The sequence below is a fragment of the Pseudovirgaria hyperparasitica genome (assembly GCF_010093815.1).
Source record: "Pseudovirgaria hyperparasitica strain CBS 121739 unplaced genomic scaffold EJ05scaffold_9, whole genome shotgun sequence".
NCBI lineage: Eukaryota > Fungi > Ascomycota > Dothideomycetes > Acrospermales > Acrospermaceae > Pseudovirgaria > Pseudovirgaria hyperparasitica.
The window spans coordinates 624,169-641,681 of NW_022985557.1; the positions used below are offsets into that span (position 1 = coordinate 624,169).

General features: G+C 51.1%; 8 protein-coding genes across 8 annotated transcripts; 6 read left to right on the forward strand and 2 right to left on the reverse strand.

Moving 5' to 3' along the window:
• Positions 1-24: 24 nt before the first annotated feature.
• Positions 25-2,081, forward strand: EJ05DRAFT_538687 (uncharacterized protein). The gene is made up of 2 exons (XM_033749473.1): positions 25-1,365; positions 1,417-2,081. Exons 1-2 carry the CDS (start codon positions 69-71, stop codon positions 1,728-1,730), a joined length of 1,611 nt encoding a protein of 536 aa, XP_033599948.1. The 5' UTR covers positions 25-68; the 3' UTR covers positions 1,731-2,081.
• A 183-nt stretch (positions 2,082-2,264) lies between these two features.
• On the forward strand, positions 2,265-3,317 carry EJ05DRAFT_476750 (putative iron-sulfur cluster biosynthesis protein Isd11). The gene is made up of 4 exons (XM_033744105.1): positions 2,265-2,402; positions 2,607-2,771; positions 2,930-3,042; positions 3,100-3,317. The coding sequence occupies exons 1-4, from the start codon at positions 2,346-2,348 to the stop codon at positions 3,107-3,109; spliced, it is 345 nt and encodes a 114-aa protein (XP_033599949.1). The 5' UTR covers positions 2,265-2,345; the 3' UTR covers positions 3,110-3,317.
• A 951-nt stretch (positions 3,318-4,268) lies between these two features.
• Positions 4,269-5,550, reverse strand: EJ05DRAFT_392091 (uncharacterized protein). Its single transcript, XM_033741328.1, has 2 exons — positions 4,765-5,550; positions 4,269-4,678 (listed from the first exon to the last, which is right to left on the reverse strand). Exons 1-2 carry the CDS (start codon positions 5,231-5,233, stop codon positions 4,326-4,328), a joined length of 822 nt encoding a protein of 273 aa, XP_033599950.1. The 5' UTR covers positions 5,234-5,550; the 3' UTR covers positions 4,269-4,325.
• Positions 5,551-6,374: 824 nt separating this feature from the next.
• On the forward strand, positions 6,375-7,208 carry EJ05DRAFT_476752 (uncharacterized protein). Its single transcript, XM_033744106.1, has one exon. It carries the CDS (start codon positions 6,575-6,577, stop codon positions 6,959-6,961), a length of 387 nt encoding a protein of 128 aa, XP_033599951.1. The 5' UTR covers positions 6,375-6,574; the 3' UTR covers positions 6,962-7,208.
• Positions 7,209-7,238: 30 nt separating this feature from the next.
• On the forward strand, positions 7,239-10,277 carry EJ05DRAFT_511303 (RhoGAP-domain-containing protein). The gene is made up of 6 exons (XM_033748236.1): positions 7,239-7,668; positions 7,717-7,770; positions 7,823-8,432; positions 8,486-9,334; positions 9,384-10,199; positions 10,255-10,277. Exons 1-5 carry the CDS (start codon positions 7,507-7,509, stop codon positions 9,821-9,823), a joined length of 2,115 nt encoding a protein of 704 aa, XP_033599952.1. The 5' UTR covers positions 7,239-7,506; the 3' UTR covers positions 9,824-10,199; positions 10,255-10,277.
• On the reverse strand, positions 10,159-10,493 carry EJ05DRAFT_440121 (protein translocase SEC6; the record flags this gene model as incomplete). Its single annotated transcript, XM_033741914.1, has 3 exons — positions 10,159-10,199; positions 10,255-10,341; positions 10,409-10,493. The coding sequence occupies 3 exons, from the start codon at positions 10,491-10,493 to the stop codon at positions 10,159-10,161; spliced, it is 213 nt and encodes a 70-aa protein (XP_033599953.1).
• Positions 10,494-11,271: 778 nt separating this feature from the next.
• On the forward strand, positions 11,272-13,275 carry EJ05DRAFT_476756 (uncharacterized protein). The gene is made up of 3 exons (XM_033744107.1): positions 11,272-11,864; positions 11,938-12,512; positions 12,777-13,275. Exons 1-3 carry the CDS (start codon positions 11,374-11,376, stop codon positions 12,893-12,895), a joined length of 1,185 nt encoding a protein of 394 aa, XP_033599954.1. The 5' UTR covers positions 11,272-11,373; the 3' UTR covers positions 12,896-13,275.
• Positions 13,276-14,776: 1,501 nt separating this feature from the next.
• EJ05DRAFT_529213 (uncharacterized protein) lies at positions 14,777-16,910 on the forward strand (the record flags this gene model as incomplete). The annotated part of the gene is made up of 2 exons (XM_033748929.1): positions 14,777-14,867; positions 14,924-16,910. 2 exons carry the CDS (start codon positions 14,777-14,779, stop codon positions 16,819-16,821), a joined length of 1,989 nt encoding a protein of 662 aa, XP_033599955.1. The 3' UTR covers positions 16,822-16,910.
• Between the last annotated feature and the right edge of the window lie 603 nt (positions 16,911-17,513).

Sequence of the window (17,513 nt, forward strand, 5' to 3'; positions counted from 1 at the left end):
GATCTCGAAACCTATCTCGCGACCAGCAACTCTTGCGACATCATCAATATTCGCGTTCGTCGCCCAGAATGGCGCCTCCAACTATGACATCTCTGGATGACGTGAGCAAGCCTCCACCTGGTGTTGTACAGCCGCCAAAGGAGATTCGAAGCATTATCGAGCGGACGGCGGGATACACTGCGCGCAACGGAGCGGCATTCGAAGAAAGGATACGCGCGAAGGAATCTGCCAACGCCAAGTTTTCGTTCCTCAACGAGGTCGACGAATACCACTCATACTACCAATGGCGATTGTCTGAGATCAAGCAAGGGCGCGGAACAGACGTAGCTGCTGGACGAGTTGGTGAAAATGGTACAGGTCCCAAGGGCCCGGAGAAGCCAAAAGGCCCTCCAGAGCCACCCGAGTTTCAATTCTCGGCACGTATGCCAACGATAAGCGCACAGGATCTCGAAGTACTGCGGCTGACTGCTTTGTTCGTCGCGAAGAACGGCAGGTCATGGATGACTGCGCTCTCTCAGCGCGAGTCTGGCAACTACCAGTTCGACTTCTTACGACCGAACCACAGTTTCTACCAATACTTTAGTCGTTTAGTTGATCAGTATAGCGACCTCATATACCAGAGCTCAGCAGATGGTGGAAGGAAGGAGAAAGCACGAATACAGCAGCTCAAACTTAACCAGACCGACCGACATCAGATTCTTGACCGAGCGAAGAACCGCGCCGCGTACCAGAAATACGTAGAGACACAGAAGGCCAAGAAAGAGGAGGAGGAAGAGAAAGAGAAAGTTGCATATGCACAGATTGACTGGCATGACTTTGCAGTTGTGGAAGAGGTGCTCTTTACCGATGCAGATGAAAGTGCCGAGTTACCCCCACCGACCTCCATGAATGATTTGCAATCAGCTTCATTGGAACAGAAAGCGTCGATGACATTGCAGCCTGCAAACATGCGTATCGAGGAAGCTATGCCCACCGACGACATGTTCCAATACCCGGCACCTCCAGTTCAGGCACCTATGCAGCCACCAGCACCATATGGCATACCTGGTATGCAACCGACACCTATGACTGGCATACAGCCATCACCCATGCCTATGCATGCGCCTCAGATTCCCGTGGGCTACAACAGCATTCAACAACCACCCGAAGAAGATGAGGAGGAGCGCCGCATTCGTGAGCGAGTAGAGAATCGGGAGCGTGCCCAGCAAGCACAAGCCTCCGCAAGGGGTCAAGGACAAGGACAGATCAAGGTCCGAACAGACTACGTCCCAGCATTCCAACAGAAGAAGGAACAAACTGCCAAGTCGATGTGCCCGGTCTGCAAACAACTCGTTGCGAACAATGAGTTCGATGAACACGTGCGAAGTAAGATCATCATCCCACCATTTGTTGTATACACACTAACAGTTTCACTAGTTGAAATGCTTGATCCATACTGGCGCGAACAGAAAGCCAAAGCCGAATCACGCTACTCCACCACCAATCTCAATACCTCTGACGTCGCCAACAACCTCAAGCGGCTTGCCAGCCAACGTAGTGATCTCTTTGATCCTGTCACCGGGCAGCAATACTCAGAAGAAGAGCAGGCGAAGCGAAGGAAGCAAGCGACATTCCAATATGACGGTACTCCCGAGACCAGAGACGCAATGCGAAATCAGAGCGTTACTCAGAGCATGAAGGTGGAGGAGCAGCTGAAGCAGTTGAATGCAAAATATAAGCAATCAGGATGAGGTGTGTCGCAGCGAATTACGTGCATTGGGCGGCGTTTGAGGGAGCTATGATTTGAAGAAGACTCGTATCTACCTGAGTGTAAATTTATTTGGCATCTACTGACACATACAAACCTTTAGGCACTCGCGTCTTGTCTCAGGCAGGAAAGGGTGGAATAGGATAGGTCTAGGCTGATTATTGCCTGGATGGAAGTGACTGCGACGGATGAGCCGGTCTTGTGAAGGGGAATGTACTACTATCATGGCAATCAATATTGAGCTTGCCTACGCAAAGTGTGTAGTAGTAATATCTTATCGTGGCTAAAAGACTGAGGTCGTCACCTGTTGACATAGCCGTCACGCTAAGAATACGTAAATCAAGCACAAAAGGATCACAAACCAGCATATAAATCACTCTCAGAAATCTTCGTGATTGCAAAACATATTGTTGGAAGAAACATTGGATCGTGATGAGTTTTCCGCATCTCAACGTCATCCCGCTCGCATCCCGGAAGGTGTAGTGCCCCGGAGCGAACGCCATCTCCGCCGGCCGAAACATTTCAAACTTTCGTCTCCAGTTAGCTCTCTCACCTGCCCAACGCCACGCCACCCCATGCACGACACATCGATTCCGCAATGTCAATAACAGCAGCAGCTGCGAAAGGCGATACGGGGTTCCAGGTTCGATCGCTGGTAAGTACATCCCATCTACGTGGTCCCCTAGTCTACCACGTTCGGTTTCCGCATGCCTCTGCCTGTAGCAGGAGCGCAACGAACCCTTCGGTGCAGGAACCAGACTTGTCACGGCAGGACATTGAAGAGAGGGAGAGAGAGAGAGAGAGAGGAGATGACGTTGGGAAAGTGGATAGAGAGAAATGCTAAAATGGAGTGACGCAGTACCGTAGCCTCCTCCGACAATCGCGCGAATTCGCGCTGTACAACTACCGCGAATACGCACACCGACGGACGAGAGATGCGTTCCGGGAGCATCAGGGCGAGACGGAGGAGAGGGCTGTGCAAGAGCTTGTGCAGAAGGGCTTGAAAGAGTTGCAGATGATGAAGGTATGTGGCTTCTCTGGAACAGCAGTTGGGTTTTTGCGATGCGGCTGCAATGAGGGATTAACCGACACTGTGGCAAAGAGGTGGGACGTGAGGAGCGGCTAAGAAGATAGCACGATTGAGGAATATGAAAAGGGAATACCTGCTGATTCCGGGAACAGAGACAAACAGTCGTCAGCCAGTTCTATCAACTCGACAAACTAGTCGTTGAAGGCGGGAAGACGGGGAAGCAGACTGGGAAGAGCGGAGGCATAGTGCGACAAAAGGACCAAGGGTGAGTGATCATTGCACTCCTATGGCGGATTGAGTTTCTGAGCTGATGGCATTACAGATGGGATTAGATTGAATGTCCAGGGCAGTCGCGATCTTGTATAAAATATCATCATCTCCCACCCAACGTGCAAAACACAGTACCTGTACCATTAAAAAGACAGACGGACAGCGTCATGAAAAATGTTTCTTGCCTATCGTGTCCATTTGGGCTTCAAGGCTGCATTACTCACGATCCATAAAGAGCATATTTTACATCTGCTCGAAATCTCTTGTCCTCTCCATCATCCAAACGCTTCTCACTTCACCGCCAACACCACTGAATGCTGATATCAGCTAGACTCACGCCTCTCCCATGCTTCTGACAAACCCTCACAGTTCAGCTGCATGCACTAACTACACCACTTCCTCAAACCAAGCCACCACCGCAACAACATTCCCATCCGCCACCACTATCAACATCAGCTGCACCACCAGAATCAAGAACGAACTATGACTAACCGGTATCTCATCCAACATCCACCCATGCACCTTCACTCTATCCTAAACCTCGTGATTCCCCCTAATGAGTAAAGAAAACCAACTCAGCATTCCCACTGCCGTAATAAAAAAATGCCAAAGCTCTCACTTGCTCCCCCCAGTCGAGCCGCATCTTCATCGTAGCCAGCGATTCCCCTGCTAGAGAGAGAAATGATCACCAAACGCGACTTCTCCATCTATTCCGTGAATTTATAGCATTGTCATCTATCGTCAAGGGGATATGTCGCGATATCGCCAGACTCTGAGGCACGAAGGAAACAGTTTCACGCAGCTAGCGGGTTTATCAGTTTTGAATAATTGATCATTCTCACGAGGGTTGGGATTCGCTGATATTTATGGCTTCATCGGACAGTTGCGAGCCACAGGATGCTTCAGTGTTGAAAGAAAGGCACAACCTGCCCAGGTGATGAGGCTAGAAGTGCGGGTCCTTGTAAACGGTCGTTGATTCCTCTCGTAGCTAAGCCATCATGCACAGATTACATCGACTCGGAGAAACAACGATAGTATTAGTACTGCAAACAATGTACACATCTATAGACGTCGGTCTGAACGACACTCCCGCATGAGGGAACTTCCATACATGTTCAAAGCGTCAGAGCAATCGGGAAGACAGTTACCACAGTACAAGATCTAATTAAGCAGTGTGTCCTCCAAAAGTATGAACCATCAATGAGTGTTTTCCAAATCTGAATGCACTACCAACAAACGTCTGAGCGTTCGTCCTGATGACCAGAGACTTCGACAAAGTCACTCCGGTGATTGAGTACGTGGTACAAAAGTGGACTTTCCCACCGGTTTTACCGGCTTAGACTCAGGCTCATCGAAAAAGTCCTGACTGGGGCGTGGTAGCTCATCACTGTGTCGGCGAGGTGGCCGTGACGCGTTGGAAGTCGAAGGAGTCACAGGATCCATTGGGGAAACCGGGGAACCAGAATTGGTGTTTGTCGTATCAGTGTGGGTCCACTGGTCATCATTTGAACTCGAGCCGACATCTGGAGATGGAAAGCTGCCCGGCGAGGTAGCTAGTGATTCCCTCCTCGAATTTGGATTACTGATGCTAAGGTGTGACGAGTGCCTCCGATACTCTTGACTGACTGACCCTAAAATCAACTGTGAGCATGGACCCAACTTACTGTAGAAGCTAAGAGGATATGGCAAGGTGCTAACGCTCATGGGAGTGACATACGCAATAGATCTTCTCCTGACATTGGAGTCTCACTGGGGCCAGCTTCTGTGGTGTCTGTGGTGGAACGCTGCACGTCAGGTTCCTGCAGGTCTCCCTCTTCTTGAGACTGGGTGGTATTTTGGCCCGCGGTATCAGCTGAATCCTCGTGCGTTTGACTCAGATGTTCTTCCTCGGCCACTTCTGGACTGGGAGGAGTCACCGGAGGAATTGCAGTGTTAGCGGCAGTATTGCGAGCTGTTTCCCGGTCTAAGGCCGTGTTGAGGTCAGGAGTACTCGGCTCCATTTCAAATCTGATAGGTGGATTGATTTTTTTCTTGATCCCGTTGACAGATATTGACCACCACTTGCGTATTCCTTTTGGGATCAATTTCTTGAAGGGAAATCGCCTCTTTATCGGAGGAACATCCTCTCTCTGAAGAGGGACCATGTCATCCAGCTCTTCGGTATGAACGGTGCCGTTGGTAGTCATCTTGAAGAATGAGTGGAAAGAGTTAAGATATACTCTGGTAAACGATAAGTGTGGTGTGTTGGTAGTGTAGTGTGCCTTGTAAAGGTTATGCTGGGTAAGTGATAGTAAGAAGAGATGATTGTAGCGAGCTTGAAGAAGGCCTGGCACCTTTGAAGGACCGGCGTGTTTACCATGAATATAAGAAGGATTGATGATCTTCCGTGGAAGTCACGTCCACAACCCAAGAACACGCTCCTGCCCTCATGAGACCATCGCTGACGAAGTAGTTGAGGAACCTACCTCAGCTAGTCAATCGATCTCTATCTATGAGTGGCAGACCTATCATCGATATGCGAGGGCATCTGCATAGGATGTCATTCTACGGCATCAGCATCGACTGCTTTCAATGACCTCTTGTTTCGATTTCGACCCGAGTCACAACTCCGTTGGCTTATAGCTCATACTAGGCCTGAAACCGACCGCTGCCATTTTCAAAGGGGTAGAATCCACATACTGCCGCCCATAGTACCAGCCACAGAGTACAAAACACCGAAGCTGGGAGTATCTTGATTGAGGTAGCGGGAACGTATCTACCGGTGTCTATGAATTTAATACAATAGGCGTAATATGTGGTACATGTCTGGCATTGAAATCCATGAAGGCCAATATGTCGTCGGCTCGCAATCAGAGCCTTTATTTCATGTCCACTTTGGCAGTTGCGTCTCAAGATCTCGGCGAATTCAACGGACAGGAGAGACACGGACGAAAAATGTTGACTAGACGAGCAAGAAGAGACCACAAGGGTCAAGGCAAATTAACAGAATTAGTACATGTGACTTTGATCGATTGGCGCAAATACTGGCCTTGTGAGATACCGGGCGTGACAAGCAAGGAACGGTTTCATGGTTATGGTTTATCAAGAAGTCTATACTCAATTGCTTAAACGCGGCGGAGGAGAAGAAGCCAAGGATACGCGGGTTTTGCGGGTGTGAAGGACTGGCTGAGGCTGATGCACAAGAAACCGGGGTTCGTCGATCCGGATCCTCCTAGCCTTGTTTGGTATCAAAATTGGGGTTGGCGTTAGGGGTTTGATGCGGAGGACGAAGTAATGGTGCGCCACAAATTCCTTCGGTCTTTGGACTCCAGATGGATAAGGGAGTCTTGATGTTGGTGAGTCAATTCTGTAGTCAGAGCTTGGTCTCTTATAGGATGTATAAATATCAATGGCGCTGCGAGAGGTGCATCAGTCTTGATTCCCTTCACAGCTTCAAACCTCCTGACCACACTATAACGAATTTCAAATACTTCCGAGCATCCAATCAAACTCGCTTTAAATCTTCCTCCACACAACAGCCAACAGACATGTCGTCCTCGGCTTTCTCGTATGCGACCATCGCCGCCAGTCTCTCTGGAGCAATCACGGTAGCCTTCGGCATCAATGCTATCCTCCGTCCTGAGAGCGGCCTGCAACCCTTCGAATTGGCCTATCCAGCTCTGCCTGCTGATCGGAAAGTCGTTGACGCTTTGATGGTCATCTATGGAGTAAGAGATGTTCTCTTAGGTGCCGGCGTCTGGGTCGCCGCAGCATTCGCTAACCGAAAGACTGTGGGCTGGTATACACTCCTTATCGGAATCATGGCCTTCACCGATGGACTCGTCTGCAAATATATGGTTGGGCAAGGGGAATGGAACCATTGGGGCTATACGCCGATGGTACTCGGTCTTGGGATCTATATGTCATTCTTCTAGGTGGAGAGAGCAACTTAAAATGTGCGACAGGGCCGGAGCGTTTGGGATACCCTATTTTCTATGGAGTTTACGTACTGTGTGAGGCGTAATGGTTTGGGCTGCGTGTTTCGGTCCAATGTTGACAGCACACGAACCCATGATTCATAGTTTACGTGGTGTGAAAGAAAAAGAAACTATACAAGCGTCCGAGCCGACATCTTCCCGATCCTGTGAAGCTGCAGCACGAAACAGTACATGTTGACATACAAGAGCAGGTAGATGAATGAGTCGTGGCTGATGCATCTATTCGTTTGATATTGAGGCGCAAGCTCCTCGTAAACACGCGGCCTTGCCCCCAGTGACGTGACACTCTGTCCCTGGTTTGGGCCCGTGCGTGCAACGTCCACTACCATGGCCATACCATTGAAGCGTTGATGCCAGATTGTGTCGTTGAAATGCGACCAACGTCTTGAAACTCGACGAAATTCTACCAGTTCCTTGGTGTTACGTTCACAGCTACTGCCTTTATCAGCCCGAGTTTCCCACATCAATAGACACAGGCAGCGATGGACTCAAGAGAACCCATCTCCGAGGCAAACGGTGACGGACCACCTCGTCCATCGAGCTCCCATGCGCCCGGTGAGGATGAGACCTCGACAATACCTCTTGTGCAACCAACACTCGTCAGCGATACCTCGAAGGCTGTTGATAATGTCCTCTTCTCTGACGTAGGTAAAATGTCCGATGCGCTCCGACACGTTCTGACTATCCTGCAGATTGGTGTGAACACGCTCCTCAACCGACTGAAGCAAAGCATCGCCAGCGCGCAAGTGTGTATCAATTGTAGTCGCATTATGACTGTGTGCTAAACAATGATCCAAGGACTTTGCCGGATTCCTAAAGAAGCGCTCGTCTATCGAAGAAAGCCATGCCCAGGGCCTCAAGAAGCTGTACCGTAGCACACACGATGCCATCAGCAGTTCCAATACTCGACAAGGCACGTATGCCCTCAATCTTGACAACGCCACACGCCTGCAGGATCGAATGGGGGATAATGGTATGCAATTTGCTCTTTCTCTGCACCAGATGCACGAAGACCTTACAGAGCTATCAAATACAGTCGAGAAGGGCCGCAAGCAATGGAAGGCAGAGGGACTGGCAAACGAAAAGAAGGTACAAGACGCGGAAAGTATGATGTCAAAGGCAAAGTCAAAGTATGACTCTCTTGCGGAAGACTTGGATCGCTTGAAGACCGGCGACAAGAGCTCAGGGAAATTATTTGGCTTGAAAGGGCCCAAGTCTTCTGCCCAACAAGAGGAGGATTTGCAAAGAAAGCTTCAAGCGGCCGACTCTGACTACTCGGCCAAAGTTAAGACAGCACAGGATGCCCGACAAGCGCTCATCAGCTCGCAGCGCCCATCAGCCATCAAAGCACTTCTGGAACTGATCAAGGAGTGCGATTCGGCTTTAAGCCTTCAATTTCAAAAATATGGTAGGCACATCTGCAAAACATGGTCCAGCAAATACACTAACACAAGCTCCTAGTTGCTTTCAACGAGAAGCTTATCCTAGGTAACGGTATACTCGTCGCCCCTATTCCGGGATCAGAAGGTCAGCAGGTGCCACCAAGCATGCGCGATTTCGCGAACCTAGTCGACAATGAGAAAGACTTGAATTCATATATTCTAAGTCACACCTCGAAGGTTCCTGCGAAGTCGCCAGACATCAAATATGAGAAGCACCCGGTGAGTGCACGCCGACGCAGCCGAGCGATGTCATGGGGCAACATCATTAACGCATCGAAGTCGCTTGTCCAACAGTCGACTTCAACAGGACAGCGACGAGCTTCTCAATCGCAACCACCACAGCAATCGCATAACGCGTCGCCACCTCAAGCACCGCAATCTTTTGCGCAAAGCACAAACGTTCAATCTTCAGTGTCGCAGCCAACTCCAGTCTCGCAAGATTCTCCATATCGAGAGTCGCCATATCAAGACAACTCATACCAGCCGTATCAGCCTCAGCCCCAGCATCAGTATCAGACTCCAGCTCATTCTGCGGATAGCCCATACGGCGGTCCACCTCAATTGAATTATCCTCAGACGAGTACTCCACAATATCCCTCATATTCGAGTCAGCAGTACCCACCTCCATCTCAAAGTGGTACGATGGCACAGCAAGCATCCGGTGTTTTATCTAGCAACGACGATAGGGGAGTCTTTGGACGCTCTCTCGGTGACTTATACGCGGAGAGCGACAATCTGGCGCCCGTGCCAATTGTGGTATACCAATGCATTCAAGCTGTGGAAATGTACGGTCTTGACGTAGAAGGCATCTATCGCATTCCCGGAACATCGTCGCACATTGACGAGCTAGAGGCAGTCTTCAACAAAGGTGAGTGATGCTACTCAAGTTTAGGAATCACGTCTGACTGGATTGATAGCACACAACGAGCACACTCAAGTTGATCTTCGCAATCCGGCATCTTTTCACCATGATATCAACAGCGTGGCAGGCTTACTGAAGCGGTTTTTTAGCAAGCTGAATGACCCCTTGTTCACTAGATCGCGATACCAGGACTTTGTCAAGGCTGCAAGGATTGACGACGAGGTTGTACGACGCGATACCATGCACAAGATCATCAACGAGCTCCCTGACCCTAACTACGCGACAATTCGTGCTCTGGTTTTGCACCTGAACCGCATTCAAGACCATGCATCAATCAACAGGATGAGCTCAAGCAACTTGGCAATTTGTTTTGCGCCCACCTTGATGATGGGTGATATCAAGGAGCATCACGGGCCTCTTGCTGATGCTGGGCTACAAGCTCGGGTTGTGGAAACAGTGTTGGCAAACACATACCAGATTTTCGATGAGGATTGAGAGGCTGATAGGGGAGAACATATTCCCGTTGCTTTGGACAAGTTGTCCCAAATACTGTTTAGTTACTGGTACCATATTTAATTGCGCAAATATACACCCATTGCATGGTTTCAGACTTGGCTCTCCAGAAACATCTTCTCCGCTATCCATGTACGTATGTGATGCTTATTGAATGGGCCCATACTTTGAATTCCTTGAACTCCGGTCTACCAAGTATGTAGGGTATTATACAGTATTTTGGCCTCAGTGATGCTGTGACTCGTTCCAGCACCTCCTCGTCACATCTCAAATCCGCCTGTGTCGTCACAAATCGCTCTCTTTGGATATGCAGGACTCTATGACGCTCCGACCAATATGTTGTTTACAGGAATGTGAACTGTATATGCCCGTTAGCAGGTCTCATTGAAAACACAAATACGACGCCGCCGTACTCAGCTTGACAATGTATCCGATCACACCCATGATCAAGAAGCCCACACCGACGGCCTGGGAGATCTTGAGGAATTCGCGCTTGTCGGCTACACCGGCATTAGCAATTGATTTCGTCTAATGAAGCGTCGGTAGACTAATATTGCAGAGACGTACGCTTTGTGCAGCGATTCAGGAATTGTGTGCCATCGCGGATGAAGTCTTTAGGCAGCTCGGCCATCTCTTTCAGTTGATCTGCCATTTTAAGGTGGTGTTGGACGAGATTTGGACTTTGGCGGCGGTGAATTGTATCCAGAGAGGTGTCTTAGGAACTATGGCCAGATCGCCGAAGGGGCGGCGGTACTTCGGCAGGCGTTTGCCAGCGGTTGAACACCACGCTAAGTCGCGACTTGGTCGACATCGCATAGAATGAAGCTCTGCTCCTTTCTCGTTTCCTCTTTGTCACTCATGCCCCTCTACGACCAACGAGCAATTCCCGCTACGATCAATATCCCTCAACCCACCTTAAGAGTCAAGTGAGTCGGTTACTAATATAATATCGGCGCACTGGGAAGGTGTTCGAGGAAGAGCTCCGCCTAAATCCCTCAGGATTCATACGCTTCACATTCCTAGGTACAACTTTGTGTCAGCCTTGCCACCGCAAGCACTCTGGTAGAGCTGTTCTTAACGCAGCTGGTGGACGGGATCTTGCACGCTGTCGTCACCTTTCAGCACTTCAATCTGTACAGGTCACTCTGACCGCTCGAAAGCTCTCACTGAATCAAGCTGTACTTAAAGAAATCTTCGCTCTGTTTCAGACCGGCGTGTCTTCACAAGCTCATTGTGTCGAGCGAAATCTCAAGTCTGTCACAACCTCGACGCTGCTGAGGATCTGTACGTATGTCCATTGCTTTCTCATATCTTGTACCCTTGTAAATCTTCTCTGTCGTGCGCCACGGCTCTCCGTTGTACTCGTACCATCGCTTAGCACCACCTTATCTATTTTCCTCATATGCTGATTTCATGTGTCATTCCTACAGACTTGTAATCCCTCCTGTGCAGACAAGGCAGAGAGTACTTATCAAATCAATCAAAAGCTACAAGTTTTTACAAAGACAAACTTCTGAGCTGCTCATTTCACAATGGCCGACGAGGACCAATTCGATATCGATATCTATGGTGATGATGGTAATCAAGACTACAATCAGGAAGGTCAGGCCGATAGCGCAGGACCTGCAACAGATGGCGAGACAATGACGGACACAACACAACCAGACGCGCCGACGAATGGCGCATCTAACGAGAACAGCCATGCTAAGCAAGATGAGGGTCAGCAAGCCAACACACAATCGGTAAGCACCGCAACACAGCAGATAGCCAGCACCGGCGAGGGCGCAGGACAGAATCAGGTCCAGCTCCCAAAACATGCCCCAATACAGCAAGGAACAAAGCGCAAAGAAGGTGCAGACGACCGCCCAATGGATCCAGGCGCCACTAGTGCCCTTTTGATCCAGGAGCTGCATTGGTGGTCCACCGAAGACGACATCCGTGGCTGGGCAAACCAAGCGGAATGTGAGGACGAGCTGAAGGATATCACGTTTAATGAACACAAGGTCAATGGCAAAAGCAAAGGGTAGGCCTTCCGGGCAGAGGAGTATCACACGCCTTAATTTGCTAGAGTACACATAGCTAACGTGGACGATTAGCCAAGTATATGTTGAGATGCAAACCGCACAGGCTGCAACGGCTCTGAAACATAAGATTGAGTCCTTCGGCGATGGCCAGCAGCACGTTCGGAAGCCAATCGTCACATTCAACCCGCCTCACATCAACCCGTACAAGACACTGCCAAAGGATGTACCTAACCGAAAAGATTACAAACAGGATAGCCGAGGAGGTGGCAATTTCGGGGCAGGCCGGGGTGGCTTCCAGAACAGAGGAGGCTTCAACAACAACCGTGGCAACATGAACAACAACTTCCAGAGCCGTAACTTCACGCCGCCTATGGGCATGAACCAGAATTTCAACAATCCCATGAGCTTCAATAATAACATGGGTGCAGGCAACTTCGGTGGTAATTTCAACCGAGGTGGAATGATGGGAGGTGGAATGCGCGGAGGCATGCAGAACAATCGAGGCCGCGGTGGCATGAGTGGCATGACCATGGGAGCCGGCATGAACAACATGGGCGGGATGGGCATGAACGCCATGAATATGGGCGGAATGCCAATGGGTGGTGGTATAGGCAACAACATGATGGGTGGAATGGGTATGGGAATGGGTAGGCCCAACTTTTCTTTGCCTCCAAATCAGTTTTTCAACATTCGCATGCAGCAAGGTCTTCCTCAAGGACAGCCTTCATTCAACCAGCTGCATGGCAACGATTCTCAAAGCCACAAACGTCCTGCACCACAGGCGTTTTCGGGCTCAGATTCGGATGCCAAGCGCGAAAGAATTTCTCCTCCCTCTTCCTCGTCGACGAGCAAACCCCCTACCACTACTTCGCAATATCAACAACAGTTCGCTAACACTACGCGTTTCCCAGGTGGTGGCTTTGGTGGCAATCAAGGACATTTCAACCCGGCCTTCTTCAGCGGTGGACAACAAGCAGGAGGAGATGGGCAGTGGAATCCTCACGGCAACAAGAGACCACGCCCGGAGTAATCTTTGAACGTCTCAAGATAATCGAGACAGGCAAGTAACTTCTCTTCTTTCTTCTGCCGTTATCTGCATTTACCGAAATGCATCAAGGCTTTGCACCACATTATTGTGCTTTTTCAGATTTTGCAATGCCCTGCCTGAATGAGGTGTATGCATGGCGTTCTGGACATCTCTTGACTGTCAAAATATCACGGTATTGGGGCGGTTGATGGCATTGCGAATTATATCATTTCTCGTAGAACGGGTTTTCCGATCTCTATTTGTGTACCGGTGTTTATTTGACTGTATAACACCAAGGTTGACCTCATATCATAACGTTGTATAACTATCGGTCGACCCCAAAGCGTGGTCTGATGTCTACAAAAAGCATTTCTGCTACCTCGAGCCCTTTTGCCTAGTCATGCTTCCCGTCTGTGTATCACTCTATTTACGTTGTGCGTGCCTTCATACAACCCCTATTTCCAATTTGGTCAAAACTTCCTTCCTGTCCACTACTGCCTTGCCATAACCTCAGAGGAGTGCATCCGGCGTAGGCGTACAATAGGAAAACTTGCGAGTCCAATCCTGAAAGTTTCAATTGACAGCGAATGACAGGGCACCAATGCCGTGTCCACACCTATACGGCAAAATCGTATCCAACCGGTACGTCACTATCATCCCTTTATAAAAGTTATCCAGTATCTGCCTACAGCGCATCCAATCAGCATCTCTACACCGCTCATATATTCGTCCGCCTCATTATCGCCGACCAACGGTTCGCACGGCGACCCCCTTCCCCCCCCCCTCTTGGACCCTGAATTCCAGAGTGAATTCACCCACAACGCAACCAAAACACGCCCTTGTTTTCCTCGCCCGCAAATTTGTTAGGGAAGACTCACCTCGCTGTTATCCCCCCGCGTTCGCCGAAGTCGCTGGCCGACGTCATCTCATGACTCCCGCTCCCCGATTAGGACAAAGTGAAGCAAGAAAATTTTCCTCAATAGCAAAGAGATTAAATCTTGTACAACGTACGAATGGGCCCATGCTTTCTTCGACGCGCTAGCAGGTGTAGGTGATGGGTATAAATCGTTGACTTGCGCTGCCGGATTTCCTTTCCTTTTTCTTCTTCTTCTTCATCACAAGTTGATCTTAGCTTTCTGACTTCCAAAGTTTTCAATCACCAAGCTACGTAAGTTATCCCGTTCTTTCTCCTTATTGCTCTGCGTTTACTCTCTTGCGTTTGCTTTTGATTGAGATTTTCCTGAACGAGCTGTTGTTGTTGTGTGTGCTGAGAGCTCCAATTGACGGTGGAGTCTTGCTTGCCGTTCAGCTTTTCTGTTTTTGCTACAGTGTGTGACCGCATGGTCTCTCCTGATGCTTTCTTGCTGTATCGTCTTCTTCTCGTCGCAATTGAAGGTGGCTTCGATGCTTTGTGGCTGTTTCCTGTACCGCTGTTGCATTGAAGGTCAGAGATCTGGGACTACTTTTCGTGGCACCTCAGCATCGTTGCTTTTGTAGCCGTTGGCACTCCGCAAAATCTACTTCCTGTCACACTTGGAGACGTTCGGAGTTGTTGTGGACGTTTTCTACGTATTTTGGTGTCTTTTGTCCGCTTTTGAACGTTTTCCCTGTCATCTCGCGTCAGCAATTGTCTCTCTACATGGTTTGTGATACACTGCGGTCACTGCTGCTTTTTACGCAATTTGCTGCAGATTCGATCTTCTGAGCGGCAAAACTGACATACCAATAGCAGAACCTTCGCCCGTTTACCTCGCAAGATTCTCACAACTCTCACACAAAATTCTCACCACCTACATTGTGTAAGTTTGAAAGCACTACCTCTCTGATCGTCAAGAAAGCAAAGGCTGACTTTTCCTTCCTCATAGCCGCCACCGCATCCACAAGATGCAATTCTTCCACCTCTTCCTCCTCCTCGTGGCTGCGCTTTTCGCCAGCCACGCTGGTGCAGCACATGTGCTGGACCCACGCGCCCTCAGTAAGTTGAATCTTATCTCATTTCAAGTGCTCAGGATGAGAACTAACAGCTCGCAGTCGCCAGGGCATATCTGGGCATCTCGGTCGTGGTCTTCCCGCCAGAAGCCGCACCGGGACCTCGCCCAACTCCTCACCGCACCATTTTCTTCGCCTCTCCGACCATTCCCGCTTTCCCGGACCAGGGCCCAACCCCTGAGTCCACCATGTCTACCGCCGGGGGCTCCGGATCTGAAGCCCCAAGTTTCTCCGTTCTCGAGAACCTTGCCCTTGTCAAGGAACTCCTTGTGACCCGGGTGTTCGCTTCGGCGAACTATGTCATCTCGCAACTCCGTCTCGTTGTTGGGCACAAGGGGTTCAGGGTGAACGATCCGGTGGCTTTCCTGCGCGCCAAGGCGACTCCTCTCGTCGCAACGGTCCGCAATTCGTTGGTTTCTGGCGCCGAAAGCGTCATCGGTGTGTGGTTGGGGTTCCTCAACAGCCTCTCCGCCGCCTTTGGCGCGTTCTCCTCCTTGGTCTCTCTGGTCATCAGCCAGTCTTGCTCCGCTGTAGCAAGTGCTGGTCGCTCGATCGCCTCAATCCCGCAGTCCTTATTCCAGGGCTTCCGATACCTCCTCAAGCTCAGCATCTTGGTCATCCTGATCGTGATGCTGATGTGGGTTGTCCTGCCTGTTGTCTGGGAGTTTACTCCGCGCGCGCAGGCCTGGGTTGCGGGATGGTTTGGGGTTCCACGAATCGACTGTCGCGAGGCATTGCTCCTCGCGCAGGCCGAACTCGGGCGCATGGCGAGAGACCATGCTCACTACCACGCAAGGATCGATGACTTGCACGTGAGACTGGAGAAATCGGGCTCGGCCAACGCGGCCAAACAGAGCAGGATCGAATTCCTGGAGCACTGCGGCATCCTCCGGGAGGACCGCCAAAACGCCGACCAGATCGCCCTCGACATCCTCCGCCGCAAGGCTATCGCTGCCGGTTTCGCTGCCTCGCGAGGCCCCGCCGACGAGCTGGCAGCGCTCCGCAAAGCCCTCGCAAAGCAGGGCACCACCAGCGACGAGATTCTCGCCAACTCTCGCGCTGCCGCTGCCGAGAAGGCCAGCCTCGAAGCCCAGATCGCCGGGCTCAAGCAGGAACGGGTCGTTGCCGCACAGGCAGCCCAAGTACAGCTTGGGCAAGCAAACGCCAGGATCCTGGCGTTGGAGCAGGAAGGGGTCGTTGCCGCACAGGCAGCCCCGGTACTGCTCCAGCAGGCGATGGACAAGATCGCCGCGTTGGAGGCGGACAAGGTCGACGCCGAAAAGGCAGCCTTGGATCGCGCTCGCCGGGCAAGGGCCCAGGTCGCCGCGCTGAAGTTGGAGAAGGTCGTTGCCGAACAGGCAGCCTTCCTCCGGCTCCAGCGACTCACCTCGAGCAAGCGGAGTGCCTCCGAGAAGGCACAGAAGCTTGAGGTGGAGAAGACGGCGGCCGAGGACGCGCAGCGCGTCGCCGAAGCCAAGGTGGGTGCTCTCGAGCACTCACTCGAGGCAGACAAGCTTGCGGCGTTCAACGCCCTGAATGCCCAGTTCGCGGAGGAGGTGGCCAAGGCGGCCAAGGGCATGGCAGGCCCAGCAGTGGAGGTGGAGAGCATCAAGGCAGATGCTCTGAAGGAGATTGCCCGCATCGAGGGCGAATGCAAGGCCACGGTCAAGGCCGTGGAGGACTCAGCGGCGGCCAAAGTCAAGGTCGACCGCAAGGCTCGCGCCGAGCTCCAAGAGCGCCTCGATGACGTGCAAGAGAGGCTTGATGACACCCTGGAGGTGGTGGATGGGAACAAGCGGCAGTTGAAGAAGGCGGGCGCCGCAGTGGATAGGCTTCGTGCTGAGCTCCAAAAGCTGAAGCCGGCGCCCGCACCAGTTGGACAGGGTGCCTTTTCTGGCGCCCTTCGAGACATCATCAGTGGTCCGAAAGGACCTCAATAGTCCGACTGAATCTCTGCCGCCCCTACACCGCCCTCAACCGACGACGGAATATTGGAAAGAGGTGCTGGGGATACCGTCGTTGAACGCTTGTAGAAGCTTCAACAGATTCCTCACGCCTGTCCCTTCTCACAGACAACACTCCTTCTGGGAGTCCAGAGTTGGCCGTCTTTCGTCGTTCATGTCAAGTCTCAATCGGTTCCCCGCTGTCGGTATGGTGATAGAAGATTGGAATGTGGTGTTGAGGATGCCGTCATTGAACGCTTGTAGAAGCTTCAACCGATTCCTCACGCCTGGCCCTTCTCACAGACAACTCTCCTCCTGGGAGTCCAGAGTTGGCTGTCTTCTGTCATCCCCGTCAAGCTACAATCGGTTTCCTTTCCCCGGCAAGTACTGTCTCCACCATTCACAACGACATATTCTTCATCTTTCTTCATCGACAAGACCAGACCATCATCGACAACAAGGGTCCAGGTATCCGAGAAGCATTGTACCCGCGGTCCATCAAGCGATCTGGCTGAGAAGCGTCAAGACCACCTAGGTAAGGCTAGGAGTCTCCCTTCTCTTCGTCACTGCTCTCTTGTCAATCTTAAACTGGCGGGCTTTGGCAACCATTTCGCGGGCTGTTGGGGAATTTGCAAAGGGACTTGCGACCAGGGAGGGTGATCAAAAGGTTTGAGAGGCTCTTGCTTCCG

What these genes read in the sequence shown, in the direction of transcription:
- EJ05DRAFT_476756 (XM_033744107.1), top strand. Translation starts at nt 11,374, where the DNA reads ATGGCCGACGAGGACCAATTCGATATCGATATCTATGGTGATGATGGT. An exon ending in GTCAATGGCAAAAGCAAAGG is followed by an intron (nt 11,865 to 11,937) that starts GTAGGCCTTCCG and finishes GTGGACGATTAG; the next exon opens with CCAAGTATATGTTGAGATGC. An exon ending in TGGAATGGGTATGGGAATGG is followed by an intron (nt 12,513 to 12,776) that starts GTAGGCCCAACT and finishes CGCGTTTCCCAG; the next exon opens with GTGGTGGCTTTGGTGGCAAT.
- EJ05DRAFT_538687 (XM_033749473.1), top strand. Translation starts at nt 69, where the DNA reads ATGGCGCCTCCAACTATGACATCTCTGGATGACGTGAGCAAGCCTCCA. An exon ending in GTTCGATGAACACGTGCGAA is followed by an intron (nt 1,366 to 1,416) that starts GTAAGATCATCA and finishes CAGTTTCACTAG; the next exon opens with TTGAAATGCTTGATCCATAC.
- EJ05DRAFT_392091 (XM_033741328.1), bottom strand. Translation starts at nt 5,233, where the DNA reads ATGACTACCAACGGCACCGTTCATACCGAAGAGCTGGATGACATGGTC. An exon ending in GTCAGGAGAAGATCTATTGC is followed by an intron (nt 4,679 to 4,764) that starts GTATGTCACTCC and finishes AGTTGATTTTAG; the next exon opens with GGTCAGTCAGTCAAGAGTAT.
- EJ05DRAFT_511303 (XM_033748236.1), top strand. Translation starts at nt 7,507, where the DNA reads ATGGACTCAAGAGAACCCATCTCCGAGGCAAACGGTGACGGACCACCT. An exon ending in AAAGCATCGCCAGCGCGCAA is followed by an intron (nt 7,771 to 7,822) that starts GTGTGTATCAAT and finishes CAATGATCCAAG; the next exon opens with GACTTTGCCGGATTCCTAAA. An exon ending in AGAGGCAGTCTTCAACAAAG is followed by an intron (nt 9,335 to 9,383) that starts GTGAGTGATGCT and finishes CTGGATTGATAG; the next exon opens with CACACAACGAGCACACTCAA.
- EJ05DRAFT_476750 (XM_033744105.1), top strand. Translation starts at nt 2,346, where the DNA reads ATGTCAATAACAGCAGCAGCTGCGAAAGGCGATACGGGGTTCCAGGTT. An exon ending in GGTTCCAGGTTCGATCGCTG is followed by an intron (nt 2,403 to 2,606) that starts GTAAGTACATCC and finishes GGAGTGACGCAG; the next exon opens with TACCGTAGCCTCCTCCGACA. An exon ending in AAGAGTTGCAGATGATGAAG is followed by an intron (nt 2,772 to 2,929) that starts GTATGTGGCTTC and finishes TTCCGGGAACAG; the next exon opens with AGACAAACAGTCGTCAGCCA.
- EJ05DRAFT_476752 (XM_033744106.1), top strand. Translation starts at nt 6,575, where the DNA reads ATGTCGTCCTCGGCTTTCTCGTATGCGACCATCGCCGCCAGTCTCTCT.